This window comes from Heptranchias perlo, chromosome 4 (genome assembly GCF_035084215.1).
Source record: "Heptranchias perlo isolate sHepPer1 chromosome 4, sHepPer1.hap1, whole genome shotgun sequence".
Taxonomy (NCBI): Eukaryota; Metazoa; Chordata; class Chondrichthyes; order Hexanchiformes; family Hexanchidae; genus Heptranchias; species Heptranchias perlo.
In genome coordinates this window covers 27,702,017-27,725,178 of record NC_090328.1, presented here as the reverse complement: position 1 = coordinate 27,725,178, position 23,162 = coordinate 27,702,017, and the positions used below count along the sequence as shown (strand labels likewise).

The following is a 23,162-nucleotide window of genomic DNA, read 5'->3' as shown; positions in this document are numbered from 1 at the left end:
AAGAACTAAAGTCAGAGAGAAAATAACTTACTGACCTGTCAATCAAACCAACTGTTCTAGGGAAATTGGGACAAGTTAGGTCAGGAGGAGCACCAGATCAACTATCCAAAAAAAAGAGGGAGAAGGGTACATTATTCATCTTATGCAATGATCTCTCCTGTAAACAGTATTCTATTTGTATAAGAGTTCTGGAAACAAAAGACATGTATAAATATAACATAACCAGAATTCTATTTATTAAAAAATAAACAGCAATTCTCCCAAGGGCTTCCAATGAATTCATTTTATTTGCATAACATGAATGCAATTTATATTAAAAATTATTTTATTAAATTGTATACAATACTACAGATTAAGCAATTAAACTTCTGTTTGATACATATTAGGAGTTCACATTTTATGTTTTGAATTACAAATAAAAATTTGTTCTCACCGCCATTTCCTGTGCTATTCCTTCTAGTCCAACAAAACATTCACAGTAGTAATAGCAGGTTTGAAAAAAAAATTACTATTTATTGTCATCACCAATGGTCTAGTAGGTAAAGGCACCACCTGGTGTAGCACTAAAGACCAGAATATTCTATAAGTTCTCCCTGTCATTCTTCAAGCCCTGTGACCTTCAAGTCTCTGCTGCTGAGAAGGTAAGCAGTTAGCCTACTCCTACGTCACTCTGCTATTGCCCCTTTTGTCTAGCCACCAGGAGCTGTGAGGTACCTCCCAAGCCTCCACTCAGTATCTCCCTGCTCAGTGCAGCTCAGACTAACCAAGTGCCACCATGTTGCCTAAAGGAGGGTGTTAGGCTATTTGTTTTCAATTAGTTACTTCAGGGATTCTGCCTTTCTGAACTAACACAATTTGTTATTTTAGGATTTGTTTTTGGATATTCTGTACATTACTTTTTGTTTTGGTTCACGGCAGGATGGATTTAGTGCAACACTAGCAATTATTTTGTCAGAAATTCCTTTCAGTTCAATACTGCCCATTCGTGCTGAAGCAAAGAAGAATGCACAGGGGTAGGTTTCCATCTGGTATGTCTATCCTTGGCCCCCCTCCCATTTCTCATTGGACCCCATCCGCCCAATTCCTGTCCTGACTTAAAATCAGGGCTTTAGTTTTGAAATGCAGCAGCAGACCATTGAGTCCTAGAATATTAATCAATGTTCACTAACCAGTTCCCTACTTATTCAGAACAGCTCCTGATCATGTAGGTGCTGTGAATGCTTGACTTTGGAAGACCGGATCAAGAGTTTGAAACAAATAATTTCACTTAGAAAAGTTATTGCTATTTTATTAAATCACTTGATGGTTAAAGAAATGAAAGCTTTCACTATATCTTATCCATCCCCAGAATCGTGATACAGCTTAGCACCCACCAGAATGAATTCAAATTCAAGATCTGATGTTTATTCCTTTCACTAGGCATGGCTGATTGCTGCAGCATAATTGGGGTTTGTATCTCACCATTCAATTAATGATTTCAGCTTTTTTTAAAATATAAAAATCACATCCTGCCTTGAATAAAACTTTCTTCCCTGTTGCAGTGATGCTGAAATAGACTCCTAACCATTCGATATTAGTTAAACGATTCAGTTAAAGAGTGGTAATGGCACAGGTGATAGGTGACTTTATAAATTAATTGAATTCACATTGTATTAGTCCCACTTGTGTGAAGGATTTTCACATCTCACATCAAGCGATACACACATTCAGAATAAAAATCATTCAAAGCACCAGTTAATTAGTACTAAGAAACTCCTTTGATCTTTAAATCACTGCAAGTTTTTACAATTAACCAGATTCATTTTATTCTTTTCATATTAGTTACAGTGATTGCAATTCGTGATCTGTCTCTTTAAAATGATGATAAGACCAGGGGCTGTGAGGCGTTTTGTTAAAATTGAGGCAGGCTTGCCTGCTCGGCTTAAGATGGAAAAGATCGACACTCTCCGCTGTGGGACAGCTGTGACTGTGTTTAATAATTTCTGCAGTGAGGCCATTTTGCTGAGGTCAGCATCTTCACACATTTGGAATCCTGAGTGATAGGATGCTTGGTTTCAGCTGAAACACGGCTCAATACAAATGGTTCCTACCCCACTGACCCAGCACATTTATTGGTGGAAAGCATTTGTAGAACAGATCACATTGTTAGTCAGATTGCCACACATGTTAAGATGGTGGCTGCAGAAACGTCTAAAATTAGAATCACTTTTAATCTTGTAGCCCTGCACAGTACTTATTTTTTACATTTAAAAGGCTGAAAGTTACATTGTTTCAATGGTACCGACAGTGCTGACATACACTTCTTCAGTTCAGTACATAGGGTTGCTTTGTTAGTATCTTTTTAAACAGTACTGTCCCTCAAACATTTGAGCTCTCACTTTTCTTCTTCATTCGAGTCCTAGTTGGTTCTGTCAGTATCAGTGGTTCTTGCATGATTACCGCATTGTATTTTTTATTCAGCAGTTCCACCTCTAGGTTTTGTCCTATTTTGCTGAGTTCCACAGGCACGTATGCAAAGGCCACACTCTGTTGTGTGTTGTAACTGTAGGTTCCAGATGTGGTGTTACCTACAACCTGAATACACAAGAATACTGCTTTACAGGCTGAATTTTACATTTAAAGAGATAGCATCTAGTTTACTTTTTTGGTGAATTTTGTGCTCATCAAAGTGACTCACATTAGCACTAAGAAATGGAACATTTTCCTATTTCAGGTACTCAGGGATAGCAGTAAGCATTCATATTTGGATGCAGAGAAAAGCTCCCTCTACTATGCAGCAACAATATACCTCAACACCCACTACTGCACCAGTGTGGCATATTACACTTCCAGCAGCAGCCAATCCTGTTATGTCTCTAAGCAACTAGTGACATTTTGAGGTTAATTTTAATTTAACTCGCCCGGCCGGGAAACCCAATGGGATTGGGTAGATCGCCGGTTTCACACCCCGCCCAATATCACTCTCCTTTACTTCAAAGTCTCATTGGTTAAAAAGATCCCATGGCACTATTTCGAAGAAGAGCAGGGGAACTTTCCCCCCTGTCCTGGCCAATATTTATCCCTCAACCAACATCACTAAAAAACAGATTATCTGGTCATTATCTCAATGCTGTTTGTGGAACCTTGCTGTGCGCAACTTGGTTGCTGCGTTTCCTACATTACAACACTGACTACACTTCAAAGTATCTCATTGGCTGTAAAAGCTTTGGGATGTCTGATGTTGTAAAAGGAGTAATATAAATGCAAGTTCTTTCTTCCCTTTCTTCACTACTATGATACGGCCCATTTTGTCCACGGTATTGTTCAGGGAGCCCCCAGACCAATCAAGGCACCGGAACCTTAACTTCAAAATGCCAACAGTGTGTTCAATGATGTTCCTGGTGGTCCCACGGCCCTCACTGTACCTGTGCTGCTCAGACATGGTGTGTTTGCAGCCAGGTTTGGAGAGGGTATCCCTTGTACTCTAGCAGCCATCCTCTGACATTCCTGTAGGAGCGGATAGTGGGAGGGGATGGATGAGTGTCTCCAGATGAAAGCATCATGGTAGCTTCCAGCAAAACTGGCACAGACTTGCATGATCCCTTGGTGGTGATCACACACCAGTTGGACATTGATGGAATGATAGAGGGGAAAATTGGATAGGGCCTGTTTTTGGGTGGGAGTAGCACGATCCGCTATTACCCCGTGTCCAATGGTCCCTGTGCAGACAGGATGAGATTTTCGTCAGGCCTGAGGACTCACCTGCAATCTGCGTGGGAAATCAGCATGGAACGAGGATTCCATGCAATTTGCACTTTCCAACAGCAGGGGGAGCTCCAATCTCTTAAAGGCAGCCTGTCTGTTAGGAATCTCTTAAAGGTAGCTGGTACCTGTTATTTGCTGAATATTTGTTATCTGCTGTCTGCACGGAGTATGAACGGAGATCAGACATCACACACGTAAAGCACAGATGCAGGTCCCATCTCTATGTTTACATACTGATGAGTTATGTTAAAACATTGAATAAAGGTTGCGCACCACTAAATCCCACATCCTCCAATCTGCATGCCAGACCTCATCAATCTGCTGATCTGAGTTGGTACCAGGTCTGCGAAAGTGCATGCACCAAGGTTCTCTGCTGGTGCACTAGAGACCTTGGGTGCAAGAGCTGGACAGAAGGAGGCACATCCTATATCCGCGGGGGGGGGGGGGGGGGTGGCAAGAGATTCAATGCTTTGACATGAGTGGTCAAGGTGAGTGAGATCAACTGTCAAGTGATGTCTCATACCAACTGCACCACGCGCTACACCCCCCATCACCCACATACCAATAAACTCTTTCCATCAGTACTCAACTCTTCCAACCAAATGCTTCTTCTCACCCTTACACATTACCACTATTGCAAGCCGCCCACCCACAACTCACAGGCCACACACACTGGCAGCTATTCAACCATGACAGACACATCACCCAGACACACGCTTTCTTGCAGAAGAAGGTGGCGCATATCAAGAGGCAGCAAGTGGCCGTGACATTTAGCCCCTCGAGCCTGTTCCGCCATTCAATGAGATCATGGTGGCCCTGTGACCTAACTCCATATATCCGCTTTAGCTCCATATCCCTTAATACCCTTGGTTCACCGAAATCTATTAATCTCAAATTTAACATTCACAAATGAGCTAGCATCAACTGCCGTTTGCAGAAGAGCGTTCCAAACGTCTCTCACCCTTTGCGTGTAGAAGCATGTCCTAACTTCACTCCTGCACATCCTGGCTGTAAATATTAGGCTCTGTCCCTGTGCCCTCGTATTCAAGCGTAGGAGACCTCCAAAAACAGTTGTAAATGTCTGAGCAGCCAGAAGCAATAATCCAGCCACTAACCAGTAAGTCCTGCATAGTCTCTTTAAATAGCGCTGATATGGGGTCCTCCAGGCACTTTAAGACACGTTCAGATGATCGGGGTTAAGACCTTGCGTTGAGTTAAGCGTTAAGTCTCAAAATGGTGTCTATCACTTTAAATTAGCATTGCACACTGATTGAAGCCATTTTCTCCCTCCTTTACATGATTCCAGCGTTCGTTATCTGCGCCTGCGCTAACTCCTACACCAAGATGGCGTCTGGCGCACATCACGCTGGAAACGTGCGTGTGCATCCAAGACGTCATCTTGGACGTCAGAGAGGCTGTGTAGCACCAAAACAACGGGCACTACACGGCCCAATGTAGCGTCCTCAGCCCTTCCTGTTGTGAAAAGCTCTTGCTCGCTCTCTGGCGCCCTGATAGCTACACGCATGCAGTCAATGATACCCTGTGCTGCAAACCCCAGAGCTTTCTCATTCTGGCTGTTGCCATCCATTGGGAAAATAATGTACTGATTGGCTCTGGTTAAAAGGGTATTGGTCATCTGCTTAATGCAGCTGTGCACTGCAGACTGGGAGATACGGGTGTTGTCTCCTGTAGCAGCCTGGAGGGGACCTGAAGTGAAAAAGTTCAGGGCAGTGGTGACCTGTGACCTAACTCCATATATCCGCTTTAGCCCCATATCCCTTAATACCCTTGGTTCACCGAAATCTATTAATCTCAAATTTAACATTCACAAATGATGCCAGTCACCATCAAAGCATGGGGCCCTGCTGCAGGAGGCCGCACAGCTCTGTATCATCCTGGCAGGTGAAGCGCAGTCTCTTGACACACTGCTCTTTTGAGATGTCCAGGAAAGTGACTCTTGGCCAACAGACCATGTGAGCTGGGTACGAGTAACCCCCACCACTTCACCTGCCGTCCTTTATCAGGCCCAGCTGCTGCTGGTTCTAGTTGCTGAAGCGGCTGCTGCACCTCTTTCTCCAACTGTTCCCCCACACAGAATAAAGAAGCAATGATGGCATCCACGATAAGCTGAAAATGCTCAGTCAAGATAACTAACTTCTTTACCCAGAGAGTGTGGTTAGAATGCAGAACTTGCTACCACGTGTAGTTGAGGCAACTAGCACAGATACCTTTGAGGGGAAGCTAGATAAGTATATGATGGAGAAAGGAACAGAAGGATATGCAGATAGGGTTAGATGAAGTAGGGTGGGAGGAGGTTCATGTGGAGCATAAACACCGGCACAGACCAGTTAGGCTGAATGGCCTGTTTCCCTGCTGTAAATTCTATGTTATTCTGTGATTAAGGCAAACAAATCAAAAAGAATCAATCAGCAAGCTCTGAAATGCCTTGGCAATCCACTAATCACAAAAGCACATAGATCCTAATGATCTAAATGCCTGCAGATGAGCGCCCCTTTAAATAGTTCTCCCAGTCATGTCAGTCACTTACTGAGGCCGAACCCGCGAGGTTTTACTGAGCGGGTTGGCCGCTGGATGAGAATTCCGTCCCGCCCAGTTAAAATAGCATCAGGATTCTATTGATATCATGGGACCCTGATTTGAATATATTCATCAGGCATCCGCCTGTTTCCAACGAGTGCGTTTCCAACCTCAGACAGTGGCAATCGCGATCGAGAGATTTCCAGCGGGAACGGGGTGGTATGGCAATTCCCGCAATTTTAACCGGTCACATGCCCCCATTTCCCATTGGCCAATAGGGTTAAAATCAAGGCCTATATATTTGTATTTCATTGAACCTGATAACCTCAGAGATTATTTTCACTGATCTGGGATTAAATGACACTAGATAAATCATTCAACTTTGACCTCTGACATCGGTTGAAACTCATTGCGTGTAAAATGTAAGCTTTAGCTTTACCGCAGACTGAAGGCATTTTTTATTTTTTCCTGTTGCTCTAAATTTTTTTTTAAATGTCTCCCTATGGTGGATCACACCATGCACCCCTGTCCACAACCACTAAACCGTCTCTTTTCAGGAGCCAGCAGAGGGGAGGTTGTTCCACATACTTATCAGCAGGAGGATACATCTTATGTTTTGCAATTGTTGAGCAAAGGAAATACTCAAAAAAACTTCACAGACCAGGAGACAATCCTCTACTTACAACGGGAAACATTTGGTTATAATACATCACTGGTAATTAAAATGGCTTCCGGGGTCAGATAGGCCGGGCTTACGGGCACATTTGGCCAGTGGATGTAGTTTGGACACTTGTGATCAAAAGTGTAAAGAGTTCAAAGCCGTCGATGGTTCTATGTTAATGGCACTTAATTCTCTTTGGACTTACCTTGCCTTCATACCAAATGCTTTCATTTCCTTCAGGATCCACGTTGTCAGTTTGCATGGTGAGGTACACTAGTTTACGCTGAACCCCTTCTTTCTTGATTTTTCTCAAAGCCTGTTTTCCTATGAACTCTGTTGGCTGAGTGAAACAAATAAATTACACATCTCTGCTATGTATACGTCATACTGCATGATGTCCTGAATATCTTTCCCTTTGTCAAGGTATAACCCACACGTGTAAAGGCAACCCCTCAGATAATGAAGCAGTCCGTGCCCGCATGCAGCAAGACCTGGACAACATCCAGGCTTGGGCGCATAAGTGGCAAGTAACATTCGCGCCAGACAAGTGCCAGGCAATGACCATCTCCAACAAGAGAGTGTCTAACCACCTCCCCTTGACATTCAACGGCATTACCATCACCGAATCCCCCACCATCAACATCCTGGGGGTCACCATTGACCAGAAACTTAACTGGAACAGCCATATCAATACTGTGGCTACAAGAGCAGGTCAGAGGCTAGGTATTCTGTGGCGAGTGACTCACCTCCTGACTCCCCAAAGCCTTTCCACCATCTACAAGGCACAAGTCAGGAGTGTGATGGAATACTCTCCACTTGCCTGGATGAGTCAGCTCCAACAACACTCAAGAAGCTCGACACCATCCAGGACAAAGCAGCCCGCTTGATTGGCACCCCATCCACCACCCTAAACATTCACTCCCTTCAACACCAGCGCACTGTGGCTGCAGTGTGTACCATCCACAGGATGCACTGCAGCAACTCGCCAAGGCTTCTTCGACAACACGTCTCAAACCCGCGACTTCTTCCACCTAGAAGGACAAGAGCAGCAGGTATATGGGAACAACACCACCTGCACGTTCCCCTCCAAGTCACACACCATCCCGACTTGGAAATATATAGCCGTTCCTTCATCGTCGCTGGGTCAAAATCCTGGAACTCCCTTCCTAACAGCACTGTGGGAGAACCTTCACCACACGGACTGCAGCGGTTCAAGAAGGCGGTTCACCACCGCCTTCTCAAGAACAATTAGGGATGGGCAATAAATGCTGGCTTTGCCAGCGACGCCCACATCCCATGAACGAATAAAAAAAATTTCTGTGCTCAGCTGACTCAAGGCAAAGTGAACAATTGCCAGTATGTTTAAAATTTCTTGACCTTCACAGTTCCCTTTATTTTAAAATGTGCAATTCATATTAAACATGACTTTGTACGGAAATGTGTTGTTGTTCTATATTGCAGCAGAAACGCTTATCTGTAAGGGGGAAAGATAAAGCTGAAATGTCACTGTTGAAAAAGGCCTCAGCTGCTCAATGGAGCATTTGGTTTATATCTTTAAAAGATGTGTTTAGCTTTTGGCAGACAGTGCAGAAATATCAGGGAAGGTAAGTCGGCTGGAAAAGTGCCCAGGAGATGATCAGCACAAGGGGGTCAGTGGTAACTTGGTTAGCAGTATGGGTGAGATGACTCAATTAAATGGAAGAGTGGTGAGCCAGGGTGAGTGCTATTGGTACTGTTTGGAAGGGAGTGAAATGACCCAGTGGCTAGAAGGGGAGTGGTTTGAGAAAGGGAGCTAAGGGGGAATGATTTCAAACAATACGTCCATGCAATTGGTGGAAATGTTTGCTATTCACTAATCACCCTCACCTTGTTTAATTTTATGAAGTAGTCCAATCCAGCTTCAAAGGCGTTTGTGTCGCAGTTCATCTGAAGGACGTGAAACAATCGATAAATACTTGTTTGTAATCAAATCCTCATCAAAGTCAAGTGGTTTACAGACTATGCAACAGTGCTGAAGGTGTTATTTATACATACTGACTGTGAGCTGGGATTACTAAGTATCATGTCTTAGAAAATAACTGCTGCCCCTGACAAGATCAGCTAACTCAGCACAGGCCAGGGAATCATTTAAAAAATAACTTCGAAGTTCCCAGAAATCTGAGTTGGTGAATGAATCACGCGGTGTGTTACTGAGCCACACAGGGTGACAAGGTCACTGGTGCAATTCCCGGTTTGTGCTGAGGCAGCTGATCTCAGTAGGGGCTAGAGACGAGAGAAAAAAAACAGGAGTTCCAGATCATCCTTCAGTGATGCCTGCTGCAAAGTGCAGCGATGACGGGATCAGACTTGGCTCTAATGCCCCTCGGGTTGAATAGATTGCTGGCACTAAGTTCACCAGTGAAGAATGGCAGCATAAGCAAAGTACTGGAAGAGTCCCAGTGCTCACCTAACCATACCACAGCAGGAGTCACCTCCTTCAGGAGAGGATGGGAAAAAATGGCCATAAAAAGAGCATCTAAAGTCTAACTCAATGCTTTGGTGAATAAAAGCAGGTACGGAAAATAAGAAAACACTTCAATGCAGCACACAGAATTTGGCCCACAGCATAAATAATAGTTTTAATCGAAAGAACTAAGCAAAAGCAGTTTAATCCTGAGTGCCACTGATATGTAGGGCTTCTTGCTTTACTTGGATGAGGGTTGATGATGGCGACGGTCTTGGTCCTCTCCCTAGTGTAATGTCTTGTCCAGCAGAAAGAGAGAGTGAGAGTTTGTGAATGGCTGTTGAAATAGTAAGTGGAGATGTGTAAGACATGTGTTGAGAGGTGGAGAAGAAACAAGATGGAATGAAGATGGGGAGATGATGAATGTAAAGCCAAGTGCGTGTAATGTGAAGTGTGGAAGGAGTGGTGGGAGGATTGGTGGTTGTGCAAGTGGTAGTATCTGAGAAGAGAATGGTATAAGTGTGTGAAAAGAGGAAAGGAAGAGATGAGTGTTTGGAATGAGAAAGAGAGGTGTTGTAGTGTGCCCTTGTGATAGTATGTTGAAGGATGTGATAGAGGGCAGAGAGTTGCTGTGAATGGTAGGGGAAGAGGTGAAAAAGTGTTGTCAGGTGATGTTGAGAGAGGTGGAGAGGTGAAGAGCTGTACTCACCCTTGCTGCAATATTATTGAACCTCTTTCTACATTTGAACCCAGGCCCTGGGAGTGATGCTGGTGGCACTGACACTGCAGCCACCCCTATCCACACCTGCTCCATAGTGGCCTTGGGGATGTTCCTCCAGCTGCTGGGGAACAGTACCTCCCACCTTGCCCTGACTTCCTCCAGGAGGACCTTCAGAGATGCGAGGCATTAGAAATGCGGGGCACAGCCCTCCATCTTATCCCTGCTGCGAAAAGAAGTGTTCCACAGTTGGTCAAGGAAAAACAAGCAGGGAATACAACCTCGCTTTAAGAGGTACATCCCTACTTTAACCAGGCCTCGGGAGTCGGGCGGAAATCAAATGCGCATGTGGGTGGGCTGCCCAATTTCCTGTTCAATCAGGTGGGTGGACGCAGTTCGTCAGTCAAATGGAAATAAGGCCTGAGGGTTAAAATTGCCCGGGCGTCATGCTGACGACATCATGGGGGCTTCCTGTTCACCCCGCCACCCTTCCTTCCACCCTTCCAATTTGCATCCCGAGTTAAAATCGGGCCTGGGACCTCTTGTCCGAAAGGTGGCACTTCTGACAATGCAGAACTCCCTCAGTTCCGTACTGAAGTAGCAGCCTGGATTATGTGCTCAGGTCCTGGAGTGGGGCTTGAACCTATAATCTTTCGATTTGGAGATGAGAGCATTACCACAGAGCCAAGCTGACACCAGTATATCCGGTAAACCTCTTAGCAGCCAGTTACAGACCAGCACTTGTTTTAAGTCTGGGCACAGATTGTTTGACTGCCTTCTAAGCTGTGGTGTGATGTATAGCCTGAGGAAACCTGGAAAGGAAGTGAAGAAATCAGTACAGCCCCAATTTTAACCCAGGGAAGGAGTGCAGCAGACGAGTCCCGAGGCAGGAGAGTCGTCGGTGGGAGGCCCGGGAAGTTTTAATTCCTGTGCCTCATCATCATCCTCCATGATGGGCTCGCGCCCGAACCCGGCGGAAATGAAGCTGGCAGGCAGGTGCTGGATTTTGGGTAGTAGGAGGCCACTGTTGGGACCCACCGGAACCGACCTCGGCATAAGGTAAGTGGACGGGGAGGGTCCGAGGCAATCGCAAACGGGGGAGGGGAGGCCCAAGGTTTCCTGCTCCTCATGGCCCACAAAGAAAAAAAATTAAGAGATTAAACTTAATTGGGCCTCTTCTGACCCTGACCCTGTCTCCCGCCAGCTGTCACTGGCAGGCCCAGCACTGTACGTAAGTTGCACAAATCTGAGTAAAAATCGTGATGGGTCCGAGTGACGTCATTGGACCCTGACATTTAAATTTAATGAGGCCCATGCCCTTCCTGTCACTAAATACAGTGGGCGCGAAGGTGTTGGGAGCACAGCTGGAAGCAACCGACCGCCATTTTAACCATCAGCCTGCCCCTTTCCCGCCGGACAGGCAGGGTTAAAATCAGGCTTTAAATCGTCTTACAAAACAAGCACACTCTTTAAATAATATTTCCTGTGATTTAAGCTGCATAAACACCAAAATGTGAGTATTACTAAAAATGACCACTGTGGGGCAGAACAGCTTTAATTCTGCAGCAGGAGCTTCAGAGTAAAAGAAAAATGCAGTTAGTGCCGTTAGATTGTAGTAACTATGTTAAGTATAAATATATTCAGACTCGCCTTAAACAGGAAACAGGTATACAGGGAAATGTCTTCACCATCAATCGCTCCATGTGGAAGCATAGAATTCTACAGCATCGGGGGTGGCCATTCGGCCCATCATGACTGTGCAGTTCTCTGTGCATTTCCAGCACTGTCTAATTTTATTTCAGATTTCAGACAATCAAGGGAGTGATTTTAACCCACCCCACCTCGGGACAAAATAGCTGTACAAAGACTGACACCCCCACCGTTCCCATTCGATTCCCACCCACCGCTATCTTAACTGGGCCCTTTTTTCGGTCAGTCGCGGCGCCCGTCTGACTCAGGAGGGAACCTCATTAATGTATGTCAAAAGGGGTCCTATGGTGTATTTAGGGCCCAAAGGGCAATTTAATGGCCTATGCCCCGTTCAGTAAAACCTGGCAGGGAAGAAGAGAAGGTCCTCTAAGGTAAGTCAACAACTTTCCTTAGTGGGGCCAGGAGGAGCATGAAAAGTGCTGGGTTTCTGCTGCCCCAGGCTAACCCCCACTTCTACTCGCGAAACGGCCCTGATCCTCTCCCCTGCGACCTACCTCAGTGCAGGTGGGCAGCCTCTGGGCCCTGCGATTTTGACCTGCCCAAAGCCAGATTCTGTCTAGTGGGATGTGAATGAGGCCCGGGAGTTAAAATAGCCCAGGCCTCAAACTGATGACGTCAGGCGGGTTTGACACTTACTCTGCGCCCCGCCCACCTGAAACCCGCTCCAAGTTAAAATCCCCCTAACCCCTCAGTTTTTCTTTTTAACACAGCAGATTTGAGACTCCTCCGATTGTTATTGTTCAGTACCATACGGGCAGTGCATTTACCCACTGAAGATTGTGAAAGGAGCACATTTAATATTCCACTGCTACTGACCTCTGCTCCCCAGCCTCTAAATGCTTTCTCAAGCCGTAAAGAGTTCATGGCATACGCTCCAAAGTTGTCGATTCCAAATTCCTGCCCTGCTTCCATGATGGCTTGATAGAGGGCAGTAGTGTCCTGTCGTCTGTGGTACAGCTCCCAGCCGAGCTCACCTAGAGTGAAAACTGAGAAGTCAGTCAAGCCTAGACCACGCCCAAAGAATGAACAATACTGTGAGGAGTAGAAGCAAAGATGTTTCCTTTACTCTTCAACACTTTTACACTGGTGTACAAATGGGGTGTACAGCTGAGGAATATCGGTATTGTGAGCTGTCCAATACATTGGAATTCTATTAAGTGCAGTAGATTAGGATGCAAATAAAGTTGCTCATAACTACACCACATATATACAATGTATAATGAAATGGCTAACATTATTTACTCTGGTCAGAATTCACCTCACAAGAACTTCAGCCATTACTTACATCACTATCTGCCTCTACACGTAATGGGATTTACACCACTACTTATTACTGATCTGGTAACAACGTGTAAAGATCAGAATGTTGGAAAGAATTTGCTTATACATTCCATCTAAAATGTGAGCTATAGTTGTGGTCCAGTAAGCGGAGTAAGCGATTTGTTGCAGCAAGTGACTTGTTGCAGCTCGGATCTGCAGAGAAGGCAGCATTTTTAATGCTTCCAGAACCTTTTAGGCACAAGTGGAGTATGCGGGCAGCAAATCGCACTAGACTCAGTAAATATAGATATTCATCAATTTGTCCCGGGATGTTACACTGTGCCATAGCCTTCAATCTACCCATAAACAATTGATAGATCTTTGTGCAACCGCTCTCCTGCAGAACCCCACAGAAATCATCAATCTCTGGTGACGTCCTACAACTGGGGTCAGAGAGCATCAATTTTGGAATAAAAAAATAACAGTCTGTGGCAGGATGGGTGTGTTTTTTCAGAACATCTGAAAAACAGGGGCCTAAAATTCTGCAATTTTTTGAGGAGCAACAGTGGTGTTGTTCCATAGGAGGCCGTAATCTAAGTGTAACGTCACATACAGCAGTTATACCTGTTCTAAAATAGGAACATAGAAACATAGGAACAGGAGTAGGCCATTCAGCCCCTCGTGCCTGCTCCGCCATTTGATAAGATCATGGCTGATCTGTGATCTAACTCCATATACCCGCCTTTGGCCCATATCCCTTAATACCTTTGGTTGCCAAAAAGCTATCGATCTCACATTTAAATTTAGCAATTGAGCTAGTATCAATTGCCGTTTGCGGAAGAGAGTTCCAAACTTCTACCACCCTTTTTGTGTGTAGAAATGTTTTCTAATCTCGCTCCTGAAAGGTCTGGCTCTAATTTTTAGACTGTGCCCCCTACTCCTAGAATCCCCAACCAGCAGAAATAGTTTCTCTCTATCCACCCTATCTGTTCCCCTTAATATCTTATAAACTTCCATCAGATCACCCCTTAACCTTCGAAACTCCAGAGAATACAACCCCAATTTGTGTAATCTCTCCTCGTAACTTAACCCTTGAAGTCCGGGTCTCATTCTAGTAAACCTCCTGGTCCTGTATCCTGCCACCTATATCATTTTGAAGGGAGCTGTCTAAAATGGTTGCATAAGCCGCCATCAGGAGACAGGACGACATCATGAAGGCAGACTCCAGCCATGCTACTTGTGGTAGGTCCTGGATCTGAGCGCCCATTAGGGCTGCCAAACCTCCCGGATTGACTGGGAGTCTCCCGGAGTGGAACATGAATCTCCTGGGCCTGCTGCCAACGGACGCAGCAGCAGACCCCCCATCCCCACCTCCACACCCCCAACTCCGTGACATCACCAGCTGAGGCAGCAGAGAAGCCTCTGGCTCGGTGACGTCACCACCCTGCCACAGAGATCTGATCCTCATTTAGAGGTGACCGGAAACGGGACCAGCTCATGGAGAAACAGCCAGGAGTCTGGCTGGGAGAGAGCGAAAGAGAGAGACCAGGGAGAGGTGCCGGGTTGGGTTGGAAGAGGGTGAAAGTGACTGGGGGGGGGGGGGCAGGGGATTGGGGCTCGGAGAGGGAAGAATGGGTGACTGGGGAAAGCGGGGATCAGGAGATTGGGGCTTGGGGCAGGGGGGGAGAGAGTGACACTGGACTGGGAGTCGGGGGACAGGGAGACTGGGGGCTGGGGCTCGGGGGGAGACTGGGGAATGGGGGTCAGGGGATGGGGGCTCACATGGGGGGAGAGATGGAGACTGGGGAACGGGGTGCATGTGGGGTTCAGCATTTCCTGCAGAGATGAGAGCAGCAGCAGCAACGTGGTGAGTGGGAGCGATGCTGAGAGAGCAGCAGCCAGTAAAGGAGTGAGTGAAACCTGCAGACTTTACTGTGGGCAAATAGTGAAAGATTGTTTCCACTGGTGGGCGAATGGGGAACAAGGGGATGGAGACTGAGGATTCTCACTGGAAGAACCAAGGGGGAAAGGAAAAGAAAGATTTTTGCACTGAGGGCTCACGATGGCGGAGGTGATTCCTCACTGCCAGATGTAAGCAGAAAATTACTCCATTCAGAAAACCTCCTTATGGCGTTTGCTCTTCAAGAGACATAGGAAGAGTTTGAGTTCATTTCCTCAGTGTGGAGATAACAGAAAAAAAAAGACATGTTGCCCTGAACCCCAACCCCACCCCTCACTCATCCAATGTGAATGAAGTTCAGACCATTGTAATCTGAGTGCGTGTCACTGCGCTGAAGAGTTGGACTTTGTTTATTGGGCAAGTGGTTGACCAAGGCCATGGATTTATCAAGGTGATGTATCTGATTGGTGGAGTGTGTTGGAAGGTTTGGGTAGATGACGGTGGGCGGCTGAGTCAGACTTGATTACCACAGCATTTGCACACAGAAGAAAAGCTGCATTTCTGTGCATAGATTGGCCCCTGAGATATAGAGCACCAGATGGTGTGTGTGTGGCAGGAATTGTACAGCTTTTCAGTAATGATGGTAATGTTAACCAGATGGGTTGGGCTGAGATCTAGCACGGACCTGTGAGGTGCGGAGGAGAATGAAGGCAATGCCTCCGAGCACAATAGCAAAGTGTTCAGGAAAGTAAGCTGGCAAGAAATGAGGCTAATTGTTTTACTGGTGCAAAATATAAAAGTGAAAGGAGAGGAAGACTTGTGAAGAGGGGGAAGGAAAATGGCTCAGAGAAAAGCTCCCATTCCTATCTGAACACTGTATACTGATTCTGACAAAGGAAAAAATGTGATTTCAATAAAACCTCAAGCCTTGCATTAAACTGATTATAAATGAGGTCAATGAATCTTCTCCACAGCCCTCCCCAACCACAAAGAAATTACAGGCTTCTTTCTAAAGACGCCGCAGGTACATTTCGTTATTGTGGGCTGGAATGTTCTCCTTCAAACATGGCCTGTTTTCTTGTGTTTTATTTCAAACTTACACAGAGTTACAAATGCATACCCTCCAAAGTGCGTACTACCCCCTTTTTATCAAGGTATACCCCCATCCACTGGCCAACTGCTGGTTGTCAGGTTTGCAGTCAAGTATTGTTGAGGTTTGCTAAACCTGTGCCATTATGTTACGTGACAACTCTTTGCAGTTCCTTTGATTTTAATAATTTGTGCTATTTGGTCGGGAAGGTAGTAGAGTCTAACTTCAATTAAAATTATTTGAAAACAAAAGAATCTTAAAATAATGACTGTAGATTTAAGTAAAACGGAGCAGGACTATTTTTTTTTAAAGTAACATGCTTTAAGGAAACATTCAGTCCCAAACCACAGGCAAAACCTGGGGCACATGGCGTATTCTTAAGTCTACTGTTGAATTATGAATTAGTCTTCGCAGATGCCCAGCCAAATTCCTCATATCTGGCCAAGATGTAGAGATAGGGCATCACCTTATGGAGTTTGGTTTATGGCAGCATTGCTTATGTGGAATCATTGCATTTTACTCGCTCGCTAACCTATGATCATAGAATGATTAAATAAATATTTAAGTTAAATAAATAAATAAATAAAATGAAATGATTAAACACAGCCAAATCACTGTGGAACCAGCCCTATTAATTAGAAAAGCAAGTCTGAACAAAGGTAGGCCGAGGCAAGACACCTTCTTCCTCCTTTTATGCAGGGCGCCTTGGAAGTGTTCCTGTCCTGTAAAGGTTTTCCTCTGTGCTGTGAAAAGCTAAACAGCCAAAAAAAGGTACAGAAACATTGCTAATTGTAAGTCATCATTTAGTGATGTAAGTTGCCATATTAAATACAGTAAACCAAGTATAAAAGTTCCGTAGCAAATTAAAAATATTATAGTTTGTAGCCTGATTCAGCTATTCTAAAACACGCTCTATGTTTTAATATTTTTTTTAGTGTGGACTGATTACAAGATACTTTTCAGACAGTATTTATTATTTATCAAAATAGCAGCACAACTGCAATGTTTGCAGGCTGCACATGATGTGATAATTTCCTCTGCCTGTCTGGAGACAGGCAGGACCGGCTGAAATGCTGGTGCCCTGCAGCAAACTTATCGTTATCTATTTGGGGAAGTTGGCAGAAAACACCCTCACTTACCAACAAGGCTACTAAAGTATAGATTACACTGCAGGAATATTTGATTATAATTGAAAATAGTTATTCTATCCTTTGCAGATCCTAGGAGAGGCCACATATGGAATATCGTGCGCAATTTTTGGAACCCTATCTTCAAAAGGACATTGATAAGTTGGGGAGGATTCAGAGAAGAGCAACAAGGATCATTCTGGGATTTTGAACTCGAAACATCCACAGAATAAACCTTATTTTGATTGGAAAAAGAAAACAATGGTGGTGCAAAGAGGGGGAAAAGATCACGATCTAGGCTGAGTGCTGAGAGGAATTGATAACACAAATTTAAGGAGACTATTTAACTTGGACTGTAGAACAAAACTTATACAATTAACATTGCTGACAAAGGCTGTCTAAATTAAAAAGTGTTTGAAAAAATTTCTTTAGTTTGTTTCTGAGCACACAAAAGTCACATAAACAACAAAACACATTGTTGAGGCGCTGTGCATGACATCATAATGACATCGCGCACGACTCTTCTGACTCCATAAACAGACGCTTTTATCAAACTTTTCTTCATCAAAATACTGCCCTTTAAATGACTTATTGGTGTACAAATACCAGGGCTAATTATATGAATTTGCGCTCCTGATGCAAAGTTTCACCTGCCGGGAGCACAGATCAGAAGTTTGGCAATGCGTTTCCCATGATTTCCTGCTCTTTAACTTTAATAGATAGAATATCATGGGTAGGGGGGTCCATGCCCAAATTCCCAATAAGCATTCCTGGTGGGGGAAGCTCTGTATTAGCAGCGCAAGTTTGTAAAATGACCCCCTATTATGAGTTTTTGCTGGCTGCAAGCTTGCCTAATAACATATTTTTCTGTGAAAACCTCTAAGTCACTGCCATTGGTTAATCAATGCCTGACACCAACCTGTGTAGGAGATCCTCATAGCAGTAAGGGGAATGTCAGCCAGAGTGAGAGGTTTGCACTGCAGGAATTTAAATGTTGTTCCACTCAGGTCTGCTGTTGTGAGTTTTTGGAGAACCTTCCGTGCAAATGGACCCGCTACACCCAGCACCCCGATTTCATCGGTAACATTATGAATGTCGACATCAAAGCCACCATTTGTTGCCTCGTCCTCTATATATCTAGATAAATGAAAATGATGCGTCAGGTGAATAGTAGGACTCTGCTTCTCTTTTTTAAGGTAATAACAAACGAGGAAATGTGTAAAGGACCTAAGGCCTGTTTCAGACACACACCAATTTTTTGGGCTTTACCAATACGGCGGGCACACCCTTCTGGCTCATAATGAGTGCGTACTTCCTGCCCACCATAATGGAGGCATAGGAGGGTGTTAGCGCCCGAAAAATGGGCGCCACGTGGCCAAAAATCTAGGCCTATGTGTTCAAGTCCTGGTGTATCACTTGAACTTACGACCTGCTGACTCAGGGACAAGTGCTACCACTGAGCCAAACTAATATTGAAGTACAATTTGTTTCACCAATAACTTATAAATGCCACCAACCCAATAGGTTCACTCATTTCCTCGGGGGTAATTTGGACTTTTGGTGATAGTGTAAAACAGGCAATATTGGATCAGCTGTCCATCGTACACCTCTCCCGATTTTCATTTCCATTGACTTCAGTGGAAACGGAAATTGGAAGAGATGTATAACAGGTGGCCAATCCGATTTTGCCCGTTTTACACTATTGCCAACAGTCAAAATGACCCTCCACTTTAGGGAAGGAAACCTGCCTTCCTTACCCGGTCTGGACTATATGTGACTCTAGACCTACACCAACGTGATGGATTCTTAACAGCCCTCTGAAGTGGCCTAGCAAGCCACTCAGTTTGGGCAACTAGTAAAGGGCAATAAATGACGACCTTGCCAGTGATGCTCACATCCCGAGATTGTGTAATAAAAAATAAATAAAATGGATAGGTGGCCTTGTGGTAAAACGATTGCCTCACCCCAGTGAGCAAACATACACCTCAATTGAACCTATTCTCTGAGCTAGTGGGATCTCCAGTTGCACATGTCAACTTTCTTTGTTGGTAGTTCATGGAACTGTAGTGGGAGTTGAAGAATGGAAAATAAGAAAGACGCAAAAGTCTTAAGAGTTTTCTTTTGTTTAAAAAGCAATTAATACACAATCTAATCTCCAAGCGTATTAGAAGTCTGTTGCTCAATTGCAAAATGAAGGAGAAAAAGTTTTCTCATGTGCATTATATTAACTCAATCAAGGGAAAGAAAATAAAAAGAAAAAATTTGTTTCAGGAGTTTGCATAAAAAATGTTGAATCCATGCTCACCTCAGGTCATGGAGCTCTGACCCTGATCCTGTCACCAGCAGGAACTCCTCTTCTGTCAAGTGGCTGATTGTCACCTCAGCATACACTCGGCCTCTAGGGGTGATCATATGACTGATATTTATGTAGCCCACCTGTGGGAAAGGAGAGCGGAAGGAGGAAAAAATGAAGATCGTACATTTGCGATAGCCACATATGTCTCCTGCCCTTTCTTCGAACTTCATTGCTCTAACTAAATTGAAAATACCAGTCTAATAGCTGCAGCTTTCCTTTATGTTTGAGGGAATGTTCATCAAACCAGATTTGGAGGACCAGAGGATGCAAGGTGGGACCTAGAACTGAAAGAAGTTACGAGGAAAGGGGATCCACCAGGGTCAGCAGCAATAGGGGTGCTAGGTGAGTGGGATTTTGTGTGGGATAAGGTGCGGGTTTTGGATTAGAATTGAGATTGGGAGGCTGGTAAAGAGGCCATTTGAAAATTGAGTCTGGAGTTGAGGGTTTTGGTGGCAGTTCGGTAAGGTAGGGATGGAGTTGAGCAATGTGATGGAGGCATTCTTAGTGACGAACTGGATGTGGGGCTTTGAGGCTCAGCTCAGCGTCAAGTTCTTCTTGAGACTGCACATTATTGGGTTGAGCTTGAATGGAAAACTGAGAAGGGTGAGATTGGGTCAAACATGCAGAGATTCTGTCAGTGGCCAAATGGGATAGCTTAAATCTTCCAGAGAGTTCTGGCTCATCCACAATTTGATGCCAGGTTGACAGTTGGACAGCTCAGTGATAGTTGTGGAATCAAAGATAACTGGAGACTAAAGCTGGGCATTGTCGGTTTTGCGATGATGGCACAACTAACAGATGAGAAATAGAAAGGGGCCGAGAATGGAACCTTGATGCACAGTTGGGTGACTGTGAAAGTACTGGAGGAGAAGCCATTAGAGGAGATATGCTTGCTGCAGTGGGGTAAGCAGGAATGAAACCATGTGTGGCATTGCCACAGAGGCTGTGGAGGAAGGTGGCCTGGCTGACTATATTGAATGTAGTGGAGAGGTTGAGGAGGATGAGAAAGGACAACACAGCACGGTTGCATACACACAGAATGTCATTACAACTTTGACCAAGGGTGGTCTCAATACCATGCGATGGTGGGCATGGAGCTGTGCAGCAATGACCAGTCCCAGAATCTTGTAAAGTAAGGGTAGATTGAAGATGGGGTTTTATTTGAACGTGGAATTGAGGACAAGAGTTGAAATTAAGAAGCTGAACATGATTTATCCTTTAATGGGAATCCAATTGTTATTTCAACTAGGACAATTATAGATGATTTGGGGGTCAAACCGACATCATAGACAGCATGATGTGCTGTTGGTGATGGTTTAAACTAGCATGGCAGGGGGATATGAACCTGAGTGTAGATTCAGAAGGGAGAGAAGCAGAGCTGGAAATGGAAGGCAGAAAATTAGTAAGTGAGTTTGGAAGGCAGAGGAAACAAAGATTAGAAACTAGACAACAAAGGAGTTTGGCAGTGCTTAATGGCATATACCTCAATGCAAGGAGTATAGTGAATAAGGCAGATGAGCTAAGGGCACAGATAGACATGTGGAAGTATGATACCATTGCTATTACTGAAACATGGCGTAAACAGGGGCAGGAATAGCAGCTCAACGTTCCTGGTTACAGGGTTTTAAATGAGATAGAGAGGGGGATAAAAAAGGAGCGGGGGTGGCAATATTATAAAGAAAATATTACAGCTGTGAGGAGGGATGATATGTTAGAAGGATCATCAAATGAGGCCATATGGGTTGAGCTAAAGAAAAGAAAGGGGCAGTCGCACTGCTGGGAGTGTACTATAGACCTCCAACAGTCAGAGGGAGATAGAAGAGCAAATATGTAGGCAAATTTCTCAGAAGTGCAAAAACAATAGGGCAGTAATAGTAGGGGATTTCAACTACCCTAATATTAACTGGGATACAATTAGCGTAAAAGGTATGGAGGGTGCACAATTCTTAAATTGCATTCAGGAGAACGTTTTTAGCCAGTACATGGCAAGCCCAAAATTGGGCGGGGGGCAGTTCTGGATTTAATTTTAGGAAATGAAGTTGGGCAGGTGGAAGGAGTATCGGTGGGAGAGCATTTTGGTGGTAGTGATCATAATTCAGTTAGATTTAGCATAGTTATGGAAAAGGACAAAGATAGAACAGAAGTAAAAGTTCTAAATTGGGGAAAGGCCAATTTTACTAAGCTGGGAAGTGATTTTGCAAAAGTGGACTGGAAACAGCTGCTTGAAGGTAAATTAGTGTCAGAGCAGTGGGAGACATTCAAGGGGGAGGTAGTGAGGATTCAGAGTAAACATGCTGCCACAAAGAAAAAGGGTGGGGCTGCCAAATCTAAAGCCCCCTGGATGACAAGGAGCCATCTACAAGGCACAAGTCAGGAGTGTGATGGAATACTCTCCTCTTGCCTGGATGAGTGCAGCTCCAACAACACTCAAGAAGCTCGACACCATCCAGGACAAAGCAGCCTGCTTGATTGGCACCCCATCCACCACCCTAAACATTCACTCCCTTCACCACCAGCGCACTGTGGCTGCAGTGTGTACCATCCACAGGATGCAATGCAGCAACTTGCCAAGGCTTCTTCGACAGCCCCTCCCAAACCCACGACTTCTATCACCTAGAAGGACAAGGGCAGCAGGCACATGGGAACAACACCACCTGCACGTTCCCCTCCAAATCACACACCATCCTGACTTGAAAATTTAATGCCGTTCCTTCATCGTCGCTGGGTCAAAATCCTGGAACTTCCTTCCTAACAGCACTGTAGGAAAACCTTCACCACATGGACTGCAGCGGTTCAAGAAGGCGGCTCACCACCACCTTCTCAAGGGCAATTAGGGATGGGCAATATATGCTGGCCTCGCCAGTGACACCCACATCCCATGAACGAATAAAAAAAAATACGGAGTAAGATAAGGCAAAAAAGGGAAGCTTATGTCAGACACTGAGAGCTCAATACTGCGGAAAGCCTAGAGGAGTATAGAAAGTGCAGGGGTGAAATTAAAAAAGAAATTAGGAAAGCAAAGAAAGGGCATGAAAAAATACTGGCAAGTAAAATTAAGGAAAACTCAAAAAATGTTTTATAAATACATAAAGAGCAAGAGGATAACTAAGGAAAGAGTAGGGCCTATTAGAGACCAAAAAGGTAAATGATGTGTGGAGGCAGAAGATGTTATATAGTTCTTAATGAATACTTTGTGTCTGTCTTCACAAAAAAGGGGGACGATGCAGAGATTTTTTTAAAAATTTGTTCTTGGGATGTGGGCATCACTGGCAAGGCCAGCATTTATTGCCCATCCCTAATTGCCCTGGAGAAGGTGGTGGTGAGCCGCTTTCTTGAACCGCTGCAGTCCGTGTGGTGAAGGTTCTCCCACAGTGCTGTTAGGTAGGGAGTTCCAGGATTTTGACCCAGCAATGATGAAGGAGCGGCGATATGTTTCCAAGTTGGGATGGTGTGTGACTTGGAGGGGAACGTTCAGGTGGTGTTGTTCCCATGTGCCTGCTGCCCTTGTCCTTCTAGGTGGTACAGGTCGCGGGTTTGGGAGATTGTAGTTAAGGAGGAGGAGTGTGAAATATTGGATGGGATAAACATAGTGAGAGAGGATGTATTAAGGGGTTT

The 23,162-nt window shown here is 44.8% G+C and overlaps 1 protein-coding gene across 2 annotated transcripts in view; it reads right to left on the bottom strand.

Moving 5' to 3' along the window:
- Positions 1-268: 268 nt before the first annotated feature.
- dmgdh (dimethylglycine dehydrogenase) overlaps positions 269-23,162 on the bottom strand; it is a 106,791-nt gene continuing 83,897 nt past the window's right edge. For both annotated transcript variants that reach the window (XM_067982658.1, XM_067982659.1), the window contains exons 11-16: positions 19,497-19,627; positions 18,111-18,328; positions 12,631-12,788; positions 8,810-8,869; positions 7,149-7,283; positions 269-2,574 (exon numbers count right to left, since the gene is read on the bottom strand). In XM_067982658.1, the coding sequence (XP_067838759.1) occupies positions 2,359-2,574; positions 7,149-7,283; positions 8,810-8,869; positions 12,631-12,788; positions 18,111-18,328; positions 19,497-19,627 (918 nt within the window). In that variant the 3' untranslated portion in view covers positions 269-2,358. The remainder of the gene's footprint in view (positions 2,575-7,148; positions 7,284-8,809; positions 8,870-12,630; positions 12,789-18,110; positions 18,329-19,496; positions 19,628-23,162) is intronic.